We start from the raw sequence: 23,940 nt of genomic DNA, 5'->3' as shown, positions 1-23,940 counted from the left end.
TTGTAACAGGCAATTGTAATTGTCTTGCAGGTTGTGGACAAAACTTGTCAATCACCCACCCCGCTTCTTGAACAACACATGATGTGGGATGACATCGCAATTTTAGCAAGATACCTTCTTATGTTATCATTTAATAATTGTTTGGATGTCGTCCGACATCTACCCTATCTGTTTCATACAGTTACATTCCTCGTTTGCTCGGGCTCACTTAGTATGCGTGCTTCCACTCACGGATTAGTCATAAATATCATTCATTCCCTATGTACGTGCACCAAACCGTCATTTTCAGAAGAAATTCAGAGGATATTACGCTTATCTTTGGACGAGTTTTCGCTTCCTAAGTTTTATTTATTATTCGGCATAAGTAAAGTAAAATCAGCTGCCGTTACCGCATTTCGTTCAAGTTATCGCCATCCCAATGAACGATGGCTGAGTACGGAGAGAAGCTTTTCTGGACCTACTTCGGACCGAGAAAGATTATCTTTGGCATCTCTTGAAGTTATCACAGACGCACTGCTGGAAATTATGGAAGCTTGCATGCGCGATATACCCGAATGTGATTGGTTAAATAGTTGGACTGCGCTAGCTAAAAGCTTCGCGTTTTGTTTTAATCCTGCACTGCAACCGAGAGCTCTGATTGTGTTCGGATGTATAAGTAAAAGTATATCGGATCACGATATGAAGCAGTTGTTACGAGTGTTGGTGAAAGCTCTTGAGAGTTTTAATGATATTGTCTTGATTGAAGCGTTAGTGATGTGTTTGACCAGACTTCAGCCACTGCTAAGGTCGGAATCGCCAATTCATAAAGCTCTTTTTTGGGTTGCCACTTCTGTATTGCAGTTAGATGAGGCGTCGCTTTATGCAGCTGGGTTGGCTCTTTTGGAACAAAATTTGCACACGCTGGACGCTCAGGGAACTTTTGATGACAGAGTAAGTATCTATGGTTTTGAATACCCTGAACCACTCTGGTGCTGCTATAAAAGAAATCAATGTTTGTGGAGGGGAGGGAACCATTTCTTTAGGCAGCAATTCGTTTTTCTTCTATTGCTAGTGTTTTCTTGCCTTGCCGATTACCTGTTGAGAACTCTTTGTAAAAATATGCTAAGAATGTTGCTATGAGTATCTAAATTTATTGAACATTCCATATATTGCTGTGTGCAATGGCAAACGGTAACTAAGTCATCTGCAAATCATCTGTCCAGCTAGCTCATAACAAATCAACCTTTAAACTTAGAAAGTTAGACTTTTTTCTTGTACACGGCCGGCTTTCACTATAAAGAAAAATCCTTATTTTATTAATTTGAAAGACACTAGGCTCGATCAACTCCCGACAATTCCAAAGAATTAACTAAACAAATTTTAACACCAGTCTTGGGCACGAAGAGAAAAATCTGACATGAAAACTCTATCTGGGTCGCACTTTGGGTTGGATTAAACACAGTTAAGTAATTGACAAAGACAAAAATTTATTTCTCTAAACATAAAAGAGATTAAAACATTGCTGAAAGAACGGAATTTAGAACCTTCGACATACAATTAAATAATGGGATCTTAATTGCTTACACTTTTTCAATAATCCAATAAATCTGGTCGTAAAAATTTTGCGATATTCAGGCGCACTAAGAACTAAATACTCGCTGACCTAAGGTGTGATAGGGCGCGATGATAATTGGGTCGTCTAATGCGGAAGCAACTCGCGCTTGAGTTCTTGAATTTTAGAAATGGTAAGGGCGCTAGTGTGGGCTTGTGCAATGTCGTGATGGAAAATTATTTTTTTTATGAATAAATTTTAATTCTTGAATTTTGTGACTTAATTTTGTCAAAAGGTGAGTATAATATTTACTATTTATGGCACTTTGCAAGGTATTCAATCATAAGGAGCCCCTTTACATTCCAGAAAATGATGTCATTACTTTACCAACTGATTTCAACATGCTTTAAAAAGCATTATGCTGGTCACTTTGTAATTGGGCGCAAGCCTGTTGAGGGCCCAGAACAAGAGAGGGATAATAAATAAAATAAATAAATGAGGGCTTTCTTCGGAGCTGAACAACCTTCTTTGGTCTACTGATTTGATTGTAATTTTGTTTTGGGGCTCACAGTAAATTTTTTGAGAACTCTATTAATTCAATCGATCAACTTTCTTCAATACTACTAACTAACATACAAGAGTCTCACTACCCGAAACAGTGTAAAACGTGCACTAATTCTGTTGGACCACCACCGAAAAAAGCCGCCGATATACGGCAAAAGCTACATTTCAAACGTCCATAATCACAAGCCTCGTTTTTCGTTATGTTCTCGTATTTAAAAGATCTCCTCTCTTCCACCTTAAGAATTTGCCAACCAGAACTAAATTTAACTAACGCCAGCTTCGAAATAAACTGCACATCGTGGTTTTCTTATCGGCGATAGCTGTGCTTATCTTAAAACTAATTCAATTTCGCCTTACGTAATGCGATAACAAATGTTCTTATCCCAATGGCCAGATAAACCTCGTGCACTTTTAGGTGTCACATACGTATCTTCGGATGTTCAGTGTTCTCTCTTCTTCCAAACACTTGAACCAAATGAGCTTAAATTTTGGTCCCTATTGGTAAAGTGGGTACTTTTTTACAACCTTTACAAGGTGTTTTTGTTTTTGTAGACATTAGAACAAGTGATGATGTCTACTCGAGAGCCTTTGGAGTGGCACTTCAAACAGTTGGATCATGCCGTAGGATTGAGTTTCAAGGCGAATTTCCATTTCGCTCTTGTTGGCCATTTGTTAAAAGGTTATAGACATCCATCACCGACTACAATGTCGAGGACCTCGAGAGTACTAATAATGTTGTTGGCGATCGTGGCAAAGTCACACAAAAGGGACAAGTTTGAAGTAACTCCTGATAGTGTCGCGTACCTAACAGGTTGTAAAAGTTTGTTGTCGTGACTGATAATTAAAACGTTTTACACTCAGCTCTAGTTGGAGTATCGGAAGAAGTAAGAAGCAGGTGCCATGTTAAACACAGCCTACCTCGTTATTCATGTGACTCTATAACTCCAGATAATTTTATATCGGATGGATTAAACGTTTTAAAACAACACCACTCCACAACAGTCTCATCAAGCAGTGGAGTAAACAGAAGGCAGAAATCTTGGGACTTGCTGGATCAATCGGCAATAGCGCAAGCGAAGCATAAACAGCCACCGCCTCATCAGGTACTTATTTTACTTTGAATTGCATTTGTGGTACGTGTAGTATTTATTGAGTGATAATACAACTGGTATTTATTTATAAATTTGAGTTGCATTTTATTCATATCAATTTGTTTGTGGAAATATCATTGATATGCACCAAATCGTATGACTTGTGTGTTGTTTAATCATTTACTTACATTATTATAGCAAATGCGTTTTTCATAAAGAATAATAACTAAATCCTAACTAAGCAGGTCGAAAACGCGACAGCTAATAAGGGCTGGCGAAGCCTAGACTTAACCCAGAGTCCGGGACCTCAGGTTAATGGCGGCCTGACCCGGCCTCTGTATCGAACTCAGCGTTCTAGCTCTGTGCCGGTCCAGCAACACACGTCCCCAAATGTCATAAACACTGAAGCACATAGTCCGCCCGTGATTCCCGCCAAAGTAAGACTACGTGCAACATTAACTCTATTTTATCAATCTCTTATAGTTATGCTTATCTTTTTGCAAATTAGTTGTATTTTCATAAGAAAAAAAAAGAAATAAGTATCGGTTGCTTCTGTGGTATGTTCTCTTGAATGAGCTGGCCCAAGTACAAATGACTTAACTTGTGCAGCATTAATTGTACTAATTCTTGCTGCTTGTATTGCCTGCCTGCCTGCCTGCTGTTGGGGTGGCCACCATTCAGAGCGCACGCGTCCTCTTCAAAACACAACGCTCATTTTCGGTGCCAACCACCAAAGAACAAAAATCTGTTGATGACTCAGATAGTAAGGTAACTTATATGCCATATCCCGTTAGAATTATTACACAAGTAAGGCTTGTTCACAGCACCAAGTTATTGAATGTTGGAATTGAGTTAGGCTTCGTCAAAATTGCGTTTTATAATCATAATATTCTAAATCTTTCCTACATGCATTTGCTTGTCTGCGCTATGCACGATTACGTTAATTACATAGTTTATTTAGCATGTTTTGATTTATACGAATCAATGTATACTCTAAAATTGTGTTTTACCGATCCATCATTTCAGAATCGAAGCACGCGAGTATCGGTTAGCAATGAGAATAATATACTATTAGATCCAGAGGTCCTCACAGATTTTTCCACGCAAGCTTTAGTTTCTACGGTGATGGCGACTTTAGTCAAGTACAGTACAGACGAAGGCGAAACTCGAATTTTGTATCAATATTTAGCGGAAGGAGCGGTAGTATTTCCTAAAGTATTTCCTGTTATGTAAATAATAAGCCGTTGGCGGGTACGATTTAATTCTATTGATTTATTGCAGATATAATTTATTGGATGTTAAAATTAATAATGTTCTCTCAACTTGTCATGATCAAATGATTTTAAGTGCAGTTAGAAGTATAGTACAAAATATGATCGCTTGTGAAGACACCAGTCAGCAGCAATTACATTACTTACAGAGTTGTGGATTCGGTGGCCTTTGGAGATTTGCGGGACCATTTAACAAGGTATTGTTGATAAGACCTTGTCCAGAAGTAGCGAATTCGCCGCGATTCTCTCGCGCGTACCACTTTAAATTCGCGCCATTCGTATGGGCGCGAAGTATTGTCGCCTAGTACCTCGCCAACGCGTGTATGAATTATTCGGGTGCGACGTTTCGCGACAAATTCGCTCCTTCTGGACAGTCTAAGTACCCAACGTTTTACTAGTACCTTTGTTTTTTCGTTATCTTGTGGGAAAATTGGGGTACAACCAAAGCTGGGCAGAATACTTTCAAAAAGTATTTGAATACTAAATAGTGAATACTTTACACAAATCAAAGGTATTTGAATACTAAATACTTTTACATCCAGCACAAGCGAATACTAGATACAGATACATTGAAAAGTATTCAAATACTTAAAAAAATAAGTATTCAAATACTTTAGAATGTATTCGAATACTTTCAAAAGCATTAACTTACTTTGAAAAGTTCTCAAATAATGATTGACAATGACACGTTTATTGGTGTAACGCTGTACCATTTGGTTGTAAACTACCATATAATTCTCGGGTGAAAAGCGCACGGTTTGTGCAAACTTTAATGCCGTACTATCCAAATGATTAATTAATATAGTGAATTTTTCGACATCCGAATATGACATATTATGGACCATTGCATCATACATTGCCCTAAATGCGGGGAATTTTTCAGGACTACCATCGAACTTCATTAAATTTATATCCCGTAATGATAATTCTTTCTTCACAGGTGTCGTAATAGATACCGAGGGTTGAGTATCACCTAACGGTCTACTATATTCACCAGCGAATACTAATATTTCATAATAAATACCATCAAAGATGGATTCTAATTGAACGACATCAGTATTGAATTCTTTATGTTTATTAGATAGTAGAAATAATTTGTCCAAAACCGCCGTGAAATCATCGCGTACTTTATGAATTTCTTTAACCCTCACCTTAAATTGCGCTAAACTTTGAGGTAATTGTTTTGTTAATGCAAAACAGTCTTGCAATTTGCGCCACAAACGCTCCTTGTAACCCGTATATTTCATAAATAGAGCCTTATCTTCTTCGCTAGGCGAAGCCATTTGCCTTATACTTAGTATAAATGAAATACCTATGTAAAATTATCGATAACTGCAAATTATTCGTTCTGGATCGTGAATACCTAGCCGATGCCACACCTGAACTATATAGCTAGATAACATACGTTTCGTTCAAAGGGAGTTGTAGATATACGAATTCTAAAAGATTGTACACAATAATAATTAGAATTAAGAATTGGGATATGAACTAACAAACCTCAATTCTTTCGTTGCAATTTACAATCAATTAAATCAAATCAATCGTTATTCATATATCGTATAATTATTCGTTATTCCCCAAAATCCGTTTCAAGCTAAGAAACCACGCTCTGCTACCAATTTTATGTTTGTATCCAAATTTTCCCGTTCGTTCGTTATTAATGGTACAGTGGGACAGCGTCACTTACCGGTAATTTTAGTTGTTTCATTCTCGGCGGTACCGCACTCACTCCCTTGTTTCGGTATCTTCCCGTGACGCTTTTTGAGAAGGAGGGAAAAACGGAATTGAACGAACTTTAATTTACCTATTTCCAACAGCTGGGCAGAATACTTTCAAAAAGTATTTGAATACTAAATAGTGAATACTTTACACAAATCAAAGGTATTTGAATACTAAATACTTTTACATCCAGCACAAGCGAATACTAGATACAGATACATTGAAAAGTATTCAAATACTTGTCACTCAAATACATTAGAAATTTAAAATAGTATACTAGATAAAAGGCTTAATACTACCATTGAATAATAAATCTGAATAGAAGGTCAGTGAGATAGGAGAAAAGGTGGCCAGTATTCATTATCTAGAATGTGCTGGTATCGTACGGCAAGTAACAAAACGTGATTAAAGGAAACTCTTCAACATTTTTTAATTCATACAATATAGCCGAGATACTCACTTCAACATGAGTAGAGAGGTGAGAGAGAATGTTTTGACTACGGTGACATCATGCCATTGATAAACTTACGCACGTCGGTAACTGGATACCTTTGATACAACGATCGTCTAAATATAGTTTTCAGATGAATATCCGACTTAATTTTTTAACAAGTTCTTAATTCAATAATAATAACAGCGTTGTTGCAGAACGTAAAAAGTCAATTATTGGATACAAGATAATTAGACAACAATATGCTATGATAATATGATAAAGGGTCCGTTCACTTAGCCAAAAATGAACTAATTTTTTTTACGTATTGTGCCTCAATAATCATTTGTGCTCAATAGTGCATTTATGCGCACCGTTTGTGCCTTTTTGGTTTTGGAGATAATAGGACAAATCAAATGGGGGCAACTTAAATCGTTATTTTTTTGTTATTTGTGACATTTTCAACTAACTACATACGAAATTAGATCATTCACTATAGTAGTAGGCGAGAGACACTTTGTAACCCCAAGGCCCATTCTCCAAACGAGTACCTATAACTTTTGTTTGAAAAGTTATTTTAAACTTTTGTTCCTTAACTCATCCAGTATGTACACAACCAATTTCGTGGAATTCTCTCCATTTTCGTTGTCCGGCCAAGAATTGCAGTGGAACTTTTTTTTCGAATTTTCAAAAACTAATTCCAGATTCGTGATTTTTATGTTCAAAAACCCCCAGGCACCAAATTTCGTCGAAGCAGGGGTGCGCCCTTCCGTGATAGGAATTTTGAAAATTTTTTTCAAAATCGGAAAGGGCATACTCGAAAACCTAATTAAAAACGTTTCAGGTACGGTGAAAATTTTTTTGCGGTTTTAGGTCACTAAGTAGGTCTATTTTAAGAATCCGCCCAAGAATGTCTGCAAAAAATACAAAAATTAAATTTTTTAAAAATATGGGCATGTAGCACATCGATTTTAGAGTTTTGAAGTTTTCTGAATTTAAATTTTTAGTTAAAAATGTTTTTGGGGCGTTTTGGAGGAGTGGGGGGTGTTTTTAAGGGGTGGGTTTTTATATTTTTTCAATATTAACGTGTCGTACATCGATTTATATGTTTTTTATGGATAAGGATCCCGAATTCCATATCAAAATGGAGGTACAGCAAGTTATTCAATGTTAAAAAAGTAGAACGACGCCGACAGACGGCCCGAAAATAACATAAAACGCGCGGTACGCCTCGCCCGCGCTGCACGACATCATTTTAATAAAAAGATAATAATTTTGACGCTATCTTGTATATCTTTCTAGGATTTATTCAAAAATCATACTTTGACATCAAAATTGTAATCTCCACCCCAAGAAACCTATAAAAAGACGTATTGCACTTGTTATAATTATTATCTTTTTATTAAAATGATGTCGTGCAGCGCGGGCGAGGCGTACCGTGCGTTTTATGTTATTTTCGGGCCGTCTGTCGGCGTCGTTCTACTTTTTTAACATTGAATAACTTGCCGTACCTCCATTTTGATATGGAATTCGGGATCCTTATCCATAAAAACATATAAATCGATGTACGACAAGTTAATATTGAAAAAATATAAAAACCAACCCCTTAAAAACACCACCCCAACCCGCCAAAACGCCCCCAAAAATATTTTTAACTAAAAATTTAAATTCAGAAGGCTTAAAAACCCTAAAATCGATGTGCTATATGCCCATATTTTTTAAAACTTTAATTTTTGTATTTTTTTGGCCGCCATCTTGAATTTCTCAAAATGCTCAAGGGTGCCAAGGTGGCATTCTCAAAGTAGACATCCTTACGAACAAAAAACCGTCAAAAAACCTTCACCGTACCTCACTTCCAGGTTAAGCCAAAAATCCCAGTTTGGCATCCAGACTATTAGGGAAGCGATTGAAGAATGAAAGGACACGTCACGGAGAACGGCAGCGACCGCGCGGTATACGGCAATAGTGCTGTCGCTTGTTTACTTATATGTTTTCTATAATATTAATAATTATGTTTGTGTGCCAATTAATATAGTTTGCGTTGAGCAGTTTGTTGCTGCCCTTTCTTCCAATAAGACAACACAAAAGTAACTCTGGGATTGCTGAGAAAAAAATTAAAGAACTCCAAATTTCACCACTTCTTTGGGGGTGACTCCCAAACGAAACACGTTTGACCCTCGGTTTATTTGAAAAAAAAGTGCTTATCTTGAACCCCTCGGCCCTCTTCACCCAATTTTCACCCTGTATAACCAACTTTAAATGACATCCTTACCTTTCCATGTCTATATATATATTAGAAGTTTTAGTTTTTGTTAAGATGAATTCAGATATTTTCAATCGTCTGAACGTTAATCATCAATACAACACAAGGTATGGTCATAAGCTGCAGTATGAAAGACATAATCTGAAAAAGTATAAACAAGTATAAATTGTGCACAACTCTTGTACAGATAAAGCGCATTTTTTTAACCGAAATAGCTTTTGTTTTGACATCACTAATTGATATATTTCTTGCAGACGTCTCAATCGCCCTTTGTGAGTACCACGAACTTATAAATTAAGATGGACTGTTAATGCTGAATTGACAAATGACACCTACATGGGGGCCGCCATGATGTGCACTCACATGGCGCGAAATTCAAATCAACTAATAAACAAGCATTAACCCAACATTAACCTCACATTTTCTAAATAAATTACTGTGACACATGTCATTTTCCAAGGCTGCAATAGTCTCAAAACTTGAGCACTAGGAAAATTCCCCTAGAAAATAACTAGAATGTGCAAATCATGGCGGCGCCCATGCTAGGGCCATTTCTACCTCTATGCAACTGTTTGATCAGCAGTCCATCTTAATTTATAAGTTCGTGTGAGTACCCTCTTCCGACAATCCGATCTTGAGGTATAAGGGAATATACCTGATCACGATAAGAGGTTGAGGAGGAGGGCTATGGTTGGTAGAAATTAATTCCTTTCGTTGAGACTCTTTTCATTAGAGTATCATGATGAAGGATAAAACCAGTTCCACCCCCCCACCCTCTGATCTCGAAAATGACTCGCCCGGAAAAGCTATAGTTTGTACAAATCAGTTTCTTTTGATGAGACCTAAGCGTTCACTTAGCCCCAGGCTTAGCCCCCATTTGATTTTTCCTATTATCTCCGAAACCAAAAAGGCACAAACGATGAGTATGAAAGCACGATTAAACACAATCGAAGTACTACGCAATACCGTCGATGAACTATCAAAAAGTTTAATTTTTGGGAGGGCTAAGCGTTCACTTAGCCCCCATTTGATTTTTTCGATTATCTGCAAAACCAAAAAAGCACAAACGGTGCGCATAAATGCATAATTGAGGCACAATACATAAAAAAATTGGTTCATTTTTAGGCTAATGGGGGGCTAAGTGAACGGACCCTATGATAAATGTATGTTCTCTTGATTTATTTTTTGACGGTCATTCCATTGAATGCGATTGACGACTGCGTCTTTTCTCTTGCTATGGAAATTCATAATAGCTTTGAAATTTCTTATTCGATCCGTAAACTCGAGAACTTAAGAGGCCGTTCTCTGCATACGACTAGGAAAGCGCTTCAATAGAAATTATATGGGTCGAATAGCGTGTCTAGGTGTGGGACTTAGTATAACATTTTGAGTAAATTGGATTCTATACCGTGTTGTTAGGTGCCGATGTAAAGATAAAGGACACATCTATGCCTCTATTGTAACAGATTTTTGATTTAATACTCGAATTTTGCATAAATAATTGTAGAAGTACTTGATATTTATGGTATTTTCAGGTGCCGTAATTATTAATATTTAAAAAATATCAAAAATATGTTACAAGAGAGACGTAGAAAAAGGTTTAGAAGCAAACGTGCCGGCATGGCGTTTTCGAGTCTTCGTTTCGTAAAAGTGCAATACAATTTCTTTCATGAAGCCGATTCGATTTAAAAAACCTTTCATTTCACATCATAATAGATTATATTGCACTTCTCTCATTTGAATTTTAAAGTTGTTGTTTAAAGTAGTACTTAATTCCAAATTTTGTCTCAAAAACATGTTATTTGTGCATTTATATACGGAAACAGCAATTAAACAATATCTGTAAATGCTCGCACAACTGACTGACAGTATATTGCATATTCTGAAATATCCCAAAACATTGTCTATAGGTACAATAATAGTAAAGTTTAATTTCGATCTCAAAGTCTACATAAGGTAAGATCGTTGGAATCAAGATTTACTTGTAAGTTGATAACTTTGACGTCATTTCCTAAGAGGTGTGCAAATAATAACATGTATTACGTAAGCATAAATTTGTAAATACAGAGATAATATTGCAATACGATCTTCACCTGCTGTTATAACTCCCACGCAGTCTACGAGATAAGTACGCGAAAGTAGCGTCATCTAAAGAAATCTAATCACTTTGATTCAGTTGAGTAGGTGGTATAAAACCTCGATTAAAATTTAGTTACTTTTAATAAGCGGAGTTTGTCCCAGAGGGCAACCTACGGAGAAACTCCGTTAAAGTGGACCCTTCAAAAAGCATTGCGTTGTCTTTCTATTCAGATTTATTATTCAATGATAGTATACTAGATAAGAGTCTTAAAGTTATACTTTGTATGGGGTTAGCTTTTTTTATATTTCTATTGTTATATACAAATTTAAGGGGAGTAAAAGCGTATTATTATTATTATATTATTATATAGGAAGTACCTACCAGGACCTTTCTTATACCAGTTATATCCTTAAGAATACTTGTACCAGTTTTCAAAGCGATCGTACGTCGTGCACATGATACGTACGCCTTTCTGAAATTAATCCTAGCGATTTTGGAACAGATCCATTTTTGACCATCCGTTTGCATAATAACTTGTTTAGAAACGTGCGATCGCTTTGAAAATTGGTACACATGGTTTTAAGGATATAAGAAAGGTCCCTATTGTTTTTAAGTTACGTAGACTATCGAGTTCGGTATTCAGATGTATCGGATTTTTATATTTGATTTTGTGACAATGGAAACTTTACCTAAACATTTCTAAATGGTTCTCAAATATTTGAATAACTTAAAAGTACTGCCTTTTTTTGAGGCTGGAAAAAAAGTGTTTTCCCGAGAAATTTGGTGCAGTCGATTTTTGGTAAAAAAGGAAGGTGCCTTTTTTTGAGGCCCGAAAAAAAAAATTGTCTCAGATCGACCCGGAACAAAAATTTTCTTATAGAATGTGGCCTGTAGAATCCATAATTTCAAACAGTTCCAAGATTGGGCTACTAGTTCAAAAGTTACAGCCCTTTGAATTTTCTTTCGAAATGGGTTTCTAGTCTATAACTTTTGATTGAGAAGTCTGATCGAAAAAGTACGAATTGTTTTGGATTCTACGCACCAAAATTAATAAGAAAAAGTGTTTTCCCGAGAAATTTTGGAGTAGTCGATTTTTGGTAAAAAAGGAAGGTTAAGTATTCAAATACTATGCGAAGTATTCGAATACTTCTCAAAGTATTCAAATATCTTGCGAAGTATTCGAATACTTTACAAAGTATCCAAATACTTTGCGAAGTATTCGAATACTAAATATTGTGAAAGTATTTGAGTGACAAAAACAAATACTGCTTCCATAAAAGTATTTAATTACAAAGTATTTGAATACTTTACAGGATTTGAATACTAAAAAGTATTTAGAAAATCGAATACTGCCCAGCTCTGGGTACAACTTAACCACAACAACTATCATGGCACAAAAAATCGCTTAACGCTGTCAATTAAAAAAAAAGCAAGCAAACTGCGCCACAGGAGTGTTGTAACTTGTAGGGACCATAACCAAGTGTTAACATGTCAATTAGGTTGTGGGGTAGTGTGTATCGGAATATTTTTCACCACTGCAAATGATTCGAAATACAATTAGGTTAAGTATCATGTTTATCTGTAGTTAACAACTTTTTTAGTTGAGGGTTGCATTTGATTTTCGAAACCATTTTTGGAGTAAGTTAGGTTGGGTTTCCGTAACCCCCTTGGACGGCTCACTGACAGTTAATTTTAAATGAAATTATTCTATGATCTGACATAGTCGCTTCTGGAGTGACTTGCCAGTTTTTTATGTGGTCAGGGTACTCGATGATGCCAGACTGTGATCAATCATAGTCTGGCTTGGGGTAGTCACGTGGTCGTCCTGATTGAGAATCTCTAGATTAGTACTTGTCAGAAATTCAAGTAATGATTTACCCCTAGGGTTGACGTTAGTGCTCCCCTATGTAGTATGGTGAGCATTTGAACCACACCTTATAATGAGGTGTTTATTGTTTTTGTAAGTGTTTTATCAGTGCTGCCATCTCATTACTGAGAGGTAGGTGCTTGAGCTTTACTATGTATGTCACAGTTTAACTGTATATAGTCGTGATACCACTGTGACACAGATTGGCTAGGAACATTAATACATGTTCTAGGTTTTTCTTGCCGTGTATCAAAGAAAACGGTTCCTTTTGTGCCCCCAATAGCAGAAACCCTCGAATTAACAACCCTGGGTTCTTGTTCTGCTTTACAGTGAGGCGTCTGCCTAATGTCACAGCAGCCGCCCTACAGTGTTGCAGATTTATTTGTTTAAAATTCTCTTTCATAATTATGTATGTAGACAGTAGCTGTGTATTGATTATCCGGTGTTGTTAGAATCAGACTCCAGCAGCGCCTAAATATTCGCAAACTCCTCCCAGTTCAAAACCGACCCGTGTGAGTTGCTGACGCTGGATCACAGGTTGTCTTGGCAGCCTGGGCGGTGATGGTTCTGTAGCTTCTTGCAGTTGCCCCTGTAGCAGCTGCTGGTGTTGTTGTGGTGGTTGTACTGACGTACTCCCCACCGTATTATGTTTGGCAGGGTTACTAACCCTCACTTTTAGAGAGGAAAACCCATAACTGAGCCTCCCTCTCCCCCCTGGCGATTAGGTTACCTTGGTCTTTTTCCTCAATGCCGAAAACTATCAGCCTCCCTTGAGGGTCATCCTTCACGGCTGTGTGGAATAGACACCAGCTGAGGGTTAATGGTATCTGTGATCGCTACTTTGAGCGGTGCTCCAGCCTTACTGACACTCGCCTTTGGTTGGGGCTGTGCTTCTTCGTCGGCGGTTGGGTCGGTGTCGAGTTATCCGATCTCTGCCTCTTTTCCTCCCTGTATACTCATTTTCCCGCTTGACGGGAGTTAGCTCTAGGAGCCTGCGTCTGAGTCTGTTGATCCGTTTGGGAAGCATGGCGTCCTCTTTTGTTCCGCGCCAGAGATGCGCTTTCATGGTTTGGTGTGTTGAGGTTCGGTGACCTGCAACAGAGTTTGAGGGTTATCTTGGGACGCTCCCTCTGTTTATTGGTTTTTTTGTCAGTATCCATGTCAGACACGTGAAATTTCGTCCTCCCAGCTCCCCACCCACCACGGAGCTAACAAGGATACCGTCTATTCAGACGCTATGGCTACCAGGAGAATATAGCTTTTAGAGGGTAGCAGAAAACACGCCTGGTTTCGCTTCGAGGTAGGTCATTCGAGAACGCTAGTCAGTCTACTGCTACTAGCCCTCCAAATGCTCACCCAGTCGGCGGTCTTATCCGATGACACAGCAATTCTTTTTAAAGAACCGATTCTACCCTCTGTTCCTTTCTCTTTGGAATCTGGCACCTTCTGGAATTTGTTCAATTTCCCCGCAGTACCTCCTCCATGAGTCACGTGTTGCGTTCCTTATGGTCTTCTTGTATTTGGTGTGTGTAGTTTGGTATGAACTCGATTCCCCTGTGTTTTTTGCTTTATTAAAAAGCTTCCTAGTCTGTGCCTGCAATCGCAAGGTTCGCAAATGGTTTCTTTTTTAGACATTGGTCTCTTTTTTCAATGCTGGTCTCTAAAAGTCTCTATTTTTCATATTTGGTCTCTAAAGTCTCTAAATTTTGCATGTGAAAAAAGTATAATTCATAATTGATAAACCGCGGAAATTTTACTGTACATTTTTAGCGCATTTTTTAAGAATTAAAAAAAATGTGATCACGCTCATTCGCTTAGGTGGTTCCCCTATCCGCCACCTGGGGACGCGCCTGGTAGGGTGCCACCTCTCGGGAAACATACAGCTTACACTCTAAATGAATTTTGTCCTTTTTAAACTTTCAATTCAATTAAGTTTCATTTTAATTGAAGGCGCGCGAGAAGAGAGAGAAGGGGGATGGATGACATTTCTAGTTTTATTTTTGTAATTACTTCGATTTACCTCCATCTCTCATTGTCTAAATTGATTGTATCAAATACTAAGACATACTTCTCCTATTTTAGTATAACAATACGGCAGAAAGCAGTGAATTATTTGTGAATTGCTTAGAAGCAATGGTAGAAACGTGCCTTCCCGTCGAAGAATCCGAAGGAGAGAACGGAGAGATGCAGCAGTATTCGTCGATGTTAAGCGTAAGTTCAAATATGAACCTGTCGTCGAGCCTCTCGAGCCTGACGATGGGTTCGCCGACCGAAAAGGATCGTTTCGAGACGCGAGACTTGGAGGGAGGTACGGCGACGACGTTAGGCCGGTCTTCGTTTAGTAAGCAGCGAAGCCTAAAAGCGAAACCTCCGTTACATTCGGACGGATCACCGATTCATATACCGTAAGATTAATAGTTTTCCTTTTTAGATCTCATTGTCTTTGCCAAAATATGTATTTTATAAATTAAGAATTTAAATGTGTAGGTTAATGGGGGAGAGCACCAGTTGCCGAGATTGGTATTAGTGAGTGATGTGGGGGGAGCAGGATTGTAAAGGACCACATTTTTGCATTACAGGGTACGCATTTGCATTTTGGGTCTTTACAAACATGTTCGATCTCATTGTCGGGGATCACATTTTTAAATGTTTCTAAACATTGAAGACACCAATTGTACATTGTCCGCTAAAAAATGCTTTACTATTTGTACTGCTCATTTTTTCGTATTATCAGGTAGGGAGATGTAAAACCATTCAATGAATTATGCCTTGCAAATGCCACAACTTCTGTTTTTAAGTGTAAGTCTGGGGTGTGTATGCGCTAAGTGTTTATAGTGTGCGAAAGAGTGCAGAGTGTATGTGTACATAAATCCACTATGAATATACAAAGTATACATTTATAAGTTGTGCCAGATTCCGCATCAATTATTTAGGGCAAGTGAAACATATCTGCATTTTTAAGAACGTTAGGTCTTAAGTCTGATCACAGTCATCTGGAGACGTTCTGTCTTACTACATTTTTAATTAGGTGAAACTAGTCTTCGACGTGTTCTTTCCAGCCAAAACTGGGAAATCTCTCAATGATAGGAAAATATATAGTTTCACAAATTGCCAGGATGTTGCTTTTTCTTGGAACATCAAAAAATTTTTGTACATGGAGCAGGTATGAGAAATTGAACTGAGTCTTTTAAAACAGGACTGTTGCCCTAGTCTTGTGCTGATCTCAAATTATGATTACAAGACTTCTTTCTCTCTTAAATTCATCAACAAAAATCACAATATGGTAGGTTTTGGTCCTCATTTTTTGATTTTTTATACGTTTCCCAATCTGTGCAGTTACTCGTGTGAATTGAATTATTTATTTGTATTGCTGACACTTTGGAAACAATATCTTGAAAAATGGCAGCTGTAGAAAATAACGCTCGTTGCAAGTGAGTCAGCGAGTCATATGAGTTAGATGACTTTTGGAGAAGTGGTTAAGTAAACTAAGCATAAAACGTTCACAGATTCTTGCGTAGTGGAACATAGCACTGCGGCAATGGTTAAGATTTCTAATTGAGAAGGAGGATCAGCACTAAAAACTGGTCTTGCTCAAAATGGACTAAGACGTGATTTTTTACTCTTTCTGAGCTTTTTTATTAATTGGCACGAATTTTTAGATGGCTGAAAAGTGTTTCCTACTCTTTTTTTTAAATGATGAAGAATAGCTGATTATTAAGTTGTCTCGCCAATATGGAGCCCATTAAACACAAGAGAGTCCATCTTGAATTTTGTTTAGACACTCAATCTCAATAATCGTAAATTAGTAAATAAAACTGCAAACATCTTCCATGTAACTATCTTGAAGAATAACGGATAACCAGACAATTCCACTCTCTGGGACACCCTGTCTGATTTCCTTGGAAAAAAGATAAACCTTCTCCGAAAATACTTTCATTTTTTAATTGGAGGAGCCTTTCAAGTTGGCCTAATGTTTTGCGTATAAGGTAAGTAAATTACTAAAGACAAAATAGATGCATGGTTAAGTTTGGTGGTCATAGCAATGTACAGGGTGGTCCAAGTTGGAAATTTCTTATGGAAACGCCCTTTACTTTAAGAAAAAAGTAGGCTTTAAGGTGTCTGGAGCCCAATTTTAAAGAGAAAATCACTGGCGCAAACAGAATTCAGCTATCTGTGATCGTTTGGTCGCTAGGCCGCGTTTCATGGACCATCCTATTGGAGTTTTTGAAAAGGGCGCAAAATTTCCTAAATTTGGATGTATCACTCATTATATTTATATTAAATATTATTTCTAATATTGCATTTTATACAATAAAATATTTTTATTGCAGGCATCTGGGTTTTCATGGCGAACAAAAGATAGCAGGATTGTTTAAAACGACAATTTCTTGATTACCTGCATTATTTATTTATATATTATATTATTTATTTGTTTTATTCACATGAGTTTTCACACCCTTTGTGTTTTGTGTGTTATGTTTTAAAAATATTTGGAACGAATAAAAATTACCAAATAACCAAGAAATTATCATTTTAAACAAAATCAATGTTGCAAAGAATATTTAATATAAATATAACAGTACAAACTACTACATCAACATTTAGGAAATTTTACGCTCTTTTCAAAAAGTCTATATGAAAATATGTAGTTTAGGGTCGTATATGAGAAACCAAACACCTTGTATAAAAACTGTGAATCGCGATGGATTCTACATAAAAAAGTGCTCTAAGAAAGATTTTGCCAAACTCAATTATCTTTAATAATAAGAAAGTTATCGGGCATTAAAGAAATCGACCAAATTTGAGAAACGCCCCTTAGCGGCCAAACGATTAGACATAGCTGAATTCTGTTTGCGCCAGTGATTTTCTCCTTAAGCTCCGGACACCTAGGTCCATTTTTTATTTCTTAAAATAAAGAGCGTTTCCGTAAGAATAGGTATCCAACTTGGACCACCCTGTACACATACAAAGTATCCCGTACAAGACCAATATTAAATAAAGTTTGTGTAAGTAATTATGGTAAAAAAAGTAAGAAATACATGATAAATGAAAAAGTTGCAAGGGTAGGATAGTCAGCATGATTGGTTCTGATGCCATACAGAAGTTTTATGCTGCTGCAAACACGTTTTGTATTTAAAGATTCCAAAGAAAACCGCTGAAGCAACAATTCTTGAGAGTGTCCTATCGTGAGTAATACATCAAACACACATTATTTTACCGTTTTTTGCTTACTTTTTCTTACAGACTCTAGAAACTGTAAACCAAGGTCATTTATGCAGTACCTAAAAGTCTTATTTGACAACCCAATACTATTGTAGTAAATGTATGGGTTGAAAGGTAACTCTGTATCTTACTTTAAACAGTTATTGAGACAGATTGTCGGTTTTACTTGTTAGTTTGCTAGCAGCGATCTACTTTTTATGCTTAGGATACATAACCATTGTGTTTTAGAAGAAGGTATACGATTGTGTCCGAGTGTCCGCAGCAATTGCTTCTATGTAAATATTTTATGTTGTGTTCCTTTATATTTGCCACGCCTTTGCCTACTGTGCGCATATCTTGCCAATTACACCTTCGGGAGTTAGCTAGTGGTAACCACAATTTTTGCTGCATATGACCTTCCATTATGTCCATTCTACCCATCTGTTGTGCAGGTAACAGTAGCATATTTTCTTGCTTTTATTGTCCTGTCGAAAACATGGCCAATAGTGTCTAGCATTTAGAAATTATAATATTAATCTGTGATGGCCTTTCTTTAAAGTACAATTTTATGACTAAAGATGCCGTTATTAATTATTAAGTTTTGTGTATTAAAATGTTTCTCTAAAGATGAAGGTGCTATTTTCTATGAATTCTGCTACTAATGTTGTACATAGTAATAGTAATTTATTCTTCTTGAAATTTTGTTAGCGTTATCTTTTTATAGTCAAATATTACATTATATCTCTGGTCTACTTTTGCTCAAAAATAAACAAATATTGCAAGATGTTAACACCACAACGAAAAAACAATGCACCAAGTTTACCTTTTGTTAGTCGTATCTGTACTAGCCCATCGGAATACGTCTTATTACGGGCAGCAACTTACAAAAGTTTAAGTAAGAAACATATACCTCACAAGAAGGAACACCGAAACTACGTTGCTACATTCCACTACACAGCAATATTTAACCAGAGCTCAGGTTTGAAACAACTTCACAAGTCGCGGCTGATGTATGCAATATATTACAGAATTCTTCAAGCTTATACTAGCAGTCAAAATTCCTTCAGTATTCTGATTTAAAGTGGGCTGTACTATGAGGGAAGGGTCTGTATGGTGCATACTCACTTCGTTCAAATCTAGTTGCCTGGTTTTCGTGGGCCAAAAAGGGTTTAATTTATAGGAATGTACCAAAGCTGTGTTTGCCAATTTGGCCTTTGTTGCTATCATCAAAATAAGGTGTAAGCTCTGCAAATGCATTTAAAAACTGCTTCGTGCGCAACAGCCAGATATAGTGCGTTTAATTCTAAAGCTCTTTACGCTTTATATATAATGTATGTAAAACAGCGATATTGCTATCTGCTATTTGTTTATTAGTAGCAAGCCTTCTTAATGAAATTCTACATAAGTGTAACATTGTATATCGTCTTAGTTTACATTAATTAATGTTAGAATTATGATTGTATATAACATGGTAAGAGATTCCATAGAGAAATTGTACTATATTAATTAAGCAATATTCAAATTTAAATTAGTTGCACAAATTATGAATGTTACAAGGCTGGATTTTAACAAAATAATTACTTACAGGCATTCTCAAATGGGTGAAATTGTTGTTAGAATACATGTGCCTATAACTTTCCTTTAAATGCAGTACAGTTGGTTTACACCGGCAAATTGTTTTCTAAAGTCCCATTTGAGAATGTATTTATTACGTAGTGTATATTTTCCTTAATTTGGTTTTATGTGTAAATTCTGTTACTTCACTTGCCAGTAACAGCGACTGTAATTGACCGTACAATTTTACTATATTAAAACAACTGAATCGAACTCAGTATTCACTTTTTTACGCTTCGTCTTAATAACTATAAGGTAGTAACTAGTAACACCATGATTTCCACTTAGTTGCCTTTCTTATAAAAATTATTTTAAATAATTCACATATCGTGGAATGTAATTCAATGTACAAATTCTTGAATTTTTAAGTGGCTGAGCATTATTATTCTGTGATTTTGTTTATCCAAAAATAATTGTAGCTAGTGCGATATTAATTTTATTTTGTCGTATAAAGTGTAAGTATGCTCACCTAATACTTCAATTTTTTAAACATTTCGTGGTACCAGTAATGTTTCTTGTACTAACCATTTTAGAATTTTCCAAAAATGATATTTGGATACGCTAAATTTCATTACTGGTAACATAACTAATTAGAATCTAATTAAATTGTATTACAGCTATTTGTATAAAAAAAAATTTATAACCATCTTATTTGCACCTCAAATGCAATTTAATAAATTTGTTACCTGTGAAAATTATTTTTTTCGCCATTGGTACTGAAGGTACTGAAAAGTGACGCTTTGAAGGTAGGAAGTACCGAAGATGGGGTCAGTGATTCTGTATAAAAAAATTTCTAAAAATTGTGTTTGCGTGATCGCACGCCCTTGCATGGTTGCATTTGCAATTTTCTCTTTGGATTGCTTGAATGCTTCCTGTCGTCCACTGTAGTGGTTGGTTTCCTCGAATTTTTCATTTCAGCAGTTCGTGCAGCGGTGCCTGGGTTTCTGCGGCGTTTTTGATTAACTGTCGCTAATAGTAGTAGTAATATGGCTTGGGCGTGTTCCTTGGCTGAATACTCGGTAGCCTAAGAACTCCCATCTCTTTCTTCCTGACGTGACATTGATCTACGTTTATTACCATTCTGTTATCGTTCAGTTGCTATTAGAACAGTTTTTGTAGGTGCTCGGTGTGCTCCTTCTCTGTCCTTAGATGCGAACATCACAATGGAAATTCGAACAATCTTGTTGTGATAGCTGTCTTGGGAAGGTCTTCTCCCGTGACTGGCATCTGGTAGTACGCCTTCACCAGGTCGATGGTGGAAAATGATTTGTCCTGCCAATTCCTGAGAGAGATCTTCAAGGTGTGGTACCTACTTCGTGCGTTTCTTGGGTACAAGATGTAGCGGTGATTCCCAAGGACTGTCTGAATACCAACGGAAAATTTTGACTTTCGCGTAAACCAGGAGCGCACAAATTGGGGTGCCAATTTAGGGGTGGATTATAATCCGCATACCCTAGCGTGTAGTAGCCACTGTCATTGAGGCGACAGGACGGGAGGTTGTTTACAGTTAATTTCCATAGAAGTGGCGATAGCACTCCACCTTGGGGACATCCTCTCACAGTACTTTTTGCTCTCAATCAGCCCTACGACGCAGTGCAGGGCTGACCCTGTAGATCTTCCTGGGGAGTATGTTATGCGCATCCCTTATATAGCTATCGCACAGTCTTTTTAAAGTGTCTTAAAAAGACATCAAATTGATTGGGCTATATGTTAGTGATTTGTATGCTTAGAACGATTTCACCGCGCAGGTCACCCTCGCCTCATCCACCACCTGACTGGCAACCGCCTAGTCATTTTCCATGGGAATGAAGGGGGCTACCTACCGGCCAGTTGGGGTATGGTGCTGGGGTGGCTTCGGGAAATGGGCGTCTCTTAGTATCTCAGTTGTCTCTGAGAAGTTAACCGTGTAGGAACCATCCTCTCGTCTGAGGCTACAGCTAGCTGGGTTATAATATGAACCTTTTGTTAGAATTTCATTTAGGCGGGATTTATTTATTATCCTTCTCTTGTTCTGGGCCTTCAACAGGCTTGGGCCCAGTTACAGGGAGACCCGGGAAAAAATTTTTGTTATAGAACGTGGCCTGTAGAATCCATAATTTCAAACAGTTCAAAAGTTACAGCCCTTTGAATTTTCTTTCGAAATTGGTTTCTAGGTTATAACTTTTGATTGAGAAGTCTGATCGAAAAAGTACGAATTGTTTTGGATTCTACGCACCAAAATTAATAAGAAAAAGTGTTTTCCCGAGAAATTTTGGTGCAGTCGATTTTTCGAAAAAAGGAAGGTTTTTCTTCACTGCTTTTTTTTTGCCCAGAAAAAAAATTGTCTCAGATCGTCCTGGGAAAAATTTTTCTTATAGAACGTGGCCTGTAGAATCTATAATTTCAAACAGTTCCAATATTGGGCTACTAGTTCAAAAGTTACAGCCCTTTGAATTTTCTTTCGAAATTGGTTTCTAGTCTATAACTTGCTTGAGAGGTCTGATCGAAAAAGTACGAATTGTTTTGGATTCTACTCACCAAAATTAATAAGAAAAAGTGTTTTCCCGAGAAATTTTGGATTAGTCGATTTTTGGTAAAAAAAAAAGGAAGGTTATACACTGCTTTTTTTGAGGCCCGAAAAAAAAATTGTCTCAGATCGACCCGGAAAATCATTTTAGAATCCATAATTTCAAACAGTTCCAAGATTGGGCTACTAGTTCAAAAGATACAGCCCTTTGAATTTTCTTTCGAAATTTGTTTCTAGTCTATAACTTTTGATTGAGAAGTCTGAATAAATGGCAGTTCAAAATGTACGGAGTCTTGCAAGATCTGTAGAGCAATTGTAGTTTAAAGGCCCGGGTTTTGAATAGATAATTTATACAAGTACTAGTGCGCCATCTCCTTGACAATCGATACACTTTCTATCAATTATAGTTTTAGAAGTCTAGTTGAGATGTCGCCACGTCCGCAACTTCTTTTAATATTTCATTTGAATTTATGCGGTTACTAGCAACGTCGCACTTATTATTCCTTAAATGGCAGTTCAAAATGAACGGAGTCTTGCAAGATCTGTAGAGCAATTGTAGTTTAAAGGCCCGGTTTTTGAATAGATAAATTAAATACAATAAGTACTAGTGCGCCATCTCCATGGCAATCGATACACTCTATCAATTATAGTTTTAGAAGTCTAGTTGAGATGTCGCCACGTACGCACCTTTATTTAAAATTTTATTTGAATTTTTGCGATTAATAGCAACGTTGCACTTATTATTCCTTAAATGCAGTGGCGTTTTTAAGTTTTTCGGGGCCCTGGGCCATTCGTTCGTGGAGGCCCTCGGCCATTCGTTCGTGGAGGCCCTCCTTACCCTCAATAAAAACGGCAGATTGGGGAGATTCAAGCAAATCTCTAATTTGAATATGGGCACTCGATATTTGTGAAGCCTGGTTTATAGGCAACACATCATGCTCAATGAACAGAAAACATTTATTTTTGCAATTCGTAACTCCTTATGCATCATAGGAGTATATTTAAAGCCCTTGAAAGAAAAATTTCAATAACAGGTACATTAAACTGAACCGTTTTACAACAACTTTCACACGAAGATCGCACAAACAACACATTTTTTCGTGATTGCAAACTGCGTAACACTTTTGCCTTATTTCCCTGCCAATTTCACCGTTTATATAACCGTAGTTCTATCAAATAAACTCTAGGCTCAATTCTTTAAAGAATAGCTTCGCACCACCGCCAGCTGCTGCAATCATGTAGGTAATCGTTTCGATTTTAACCTTGAGAAGTTTGAATTGCATTAGAATGGGTTTTCTTCGAACTACGATTCTAACCTAACCTTCAATCAACTCCTTGAACATTATCATGATACCAGAATTTTGACCTAACCTAACTAGCACGCTAACCTAACCTCACTAAAATTTTATTTTAACCTTCGATCTCCTCGCGCATTATATTCTCCTGATACCAGATTTCTGAGCTAACCTAACTAGCACGCTAACCTAACCTCACTTAAATTTTATTTTAACCTTTGATCTCCTCGCACATTACATTCTCCTGATACCAGATTTCCGAGCTAACCTAACTAGCACGCTAACCTAACCTCACTAAAATTTTATTTTAACCTTCGATCTCCTCGCACATTATATTCTCCTGATACCAGATTTCTGAGTTAACCTAACTATCACGCTAACCTAACCTCACTAAATTTTATTTTAACCTTCGATCTCCTCGCACATTATATTCTCCTGATACCAGATTTCCGAGCTAACCTAACTAGCACGCTAACCTAACCTCACTTAAATTTTATTTTAACCTTT

The 23,940-nt window shown here is 37.0% G+C and overlaps 1 protein-coding gene across 6 annotated transcripts in view; it reads left to right on the top strand.

Annotated features, from left to right (window-relative positions):
• The window catches only part of LOC116166065 (neurofibromin), a 45,642-nt gene extending 25,797 nt beyond the window's left edge, over positions 1-19,845 (top strand). For 4 of the 6 annotated variants that reach the window (XM_031480893.1, XM_031480892.1, XM_031480891.1 and 1 more), the window contains 7 exons: positions 31-930; positions 2,648-2,906; positions 2,957-3,198; positions 3,432-3,623; positions 4,213-4,415; positions 4,468-4,654; positions 14,899-19,845. In XM_031480893.1, coding sequence (XP_031336753.1) covers positions 31-930; positions 2,648-2,906; positions 2,957-3,198; positions 3,432-3,623; positions 4,213-4,415; positions 4,468-4,654; positions 14,899-15,225 — 2,310 coding nt within the window. In that variant the 3' untranslated portion in view covers positions 15,226-19,845. Of the gene's footprint in view, positions 1-30; positions 931-2,647; positions 2,907-2,956; positions 3,199-3,431; positions 3,624-3,867; positions 3,955-4,212; positions 4,416-4,467; positions 4,655-14,898 lie in introns of all 6 variants that reach the window. The other 2 variants (XM_031480894.1, XM_031480897.1) reach the window with 2 other exon arrangements.
• The last annotated feature ends 4,095 nt before the right edge of the window (positions 19,846-23,940 follow it).

Source organism: Photinus pyralis, unplaced genomic scaffold (genome assembly GCF_008802855.1).
Source record: "Photinus pyralis isolate 1611_PpyrPB1 unplaced genomic scaffold, Ppyr1.3 Ppyr1.4_LG3a, whole genome shotgun sequence".
Taxonomy (NCBI): Eukaryota; Metazoa; Arthropoda; class Insecta; order Coleoptera; family Lampyridae; genus Photinus; species Photinus pyralis.
The sequence above is the reverse complement of the archived record's forward strand: the minus strand, read 5'-3'. Positions and strand labels throughout refer to the sequence as shown.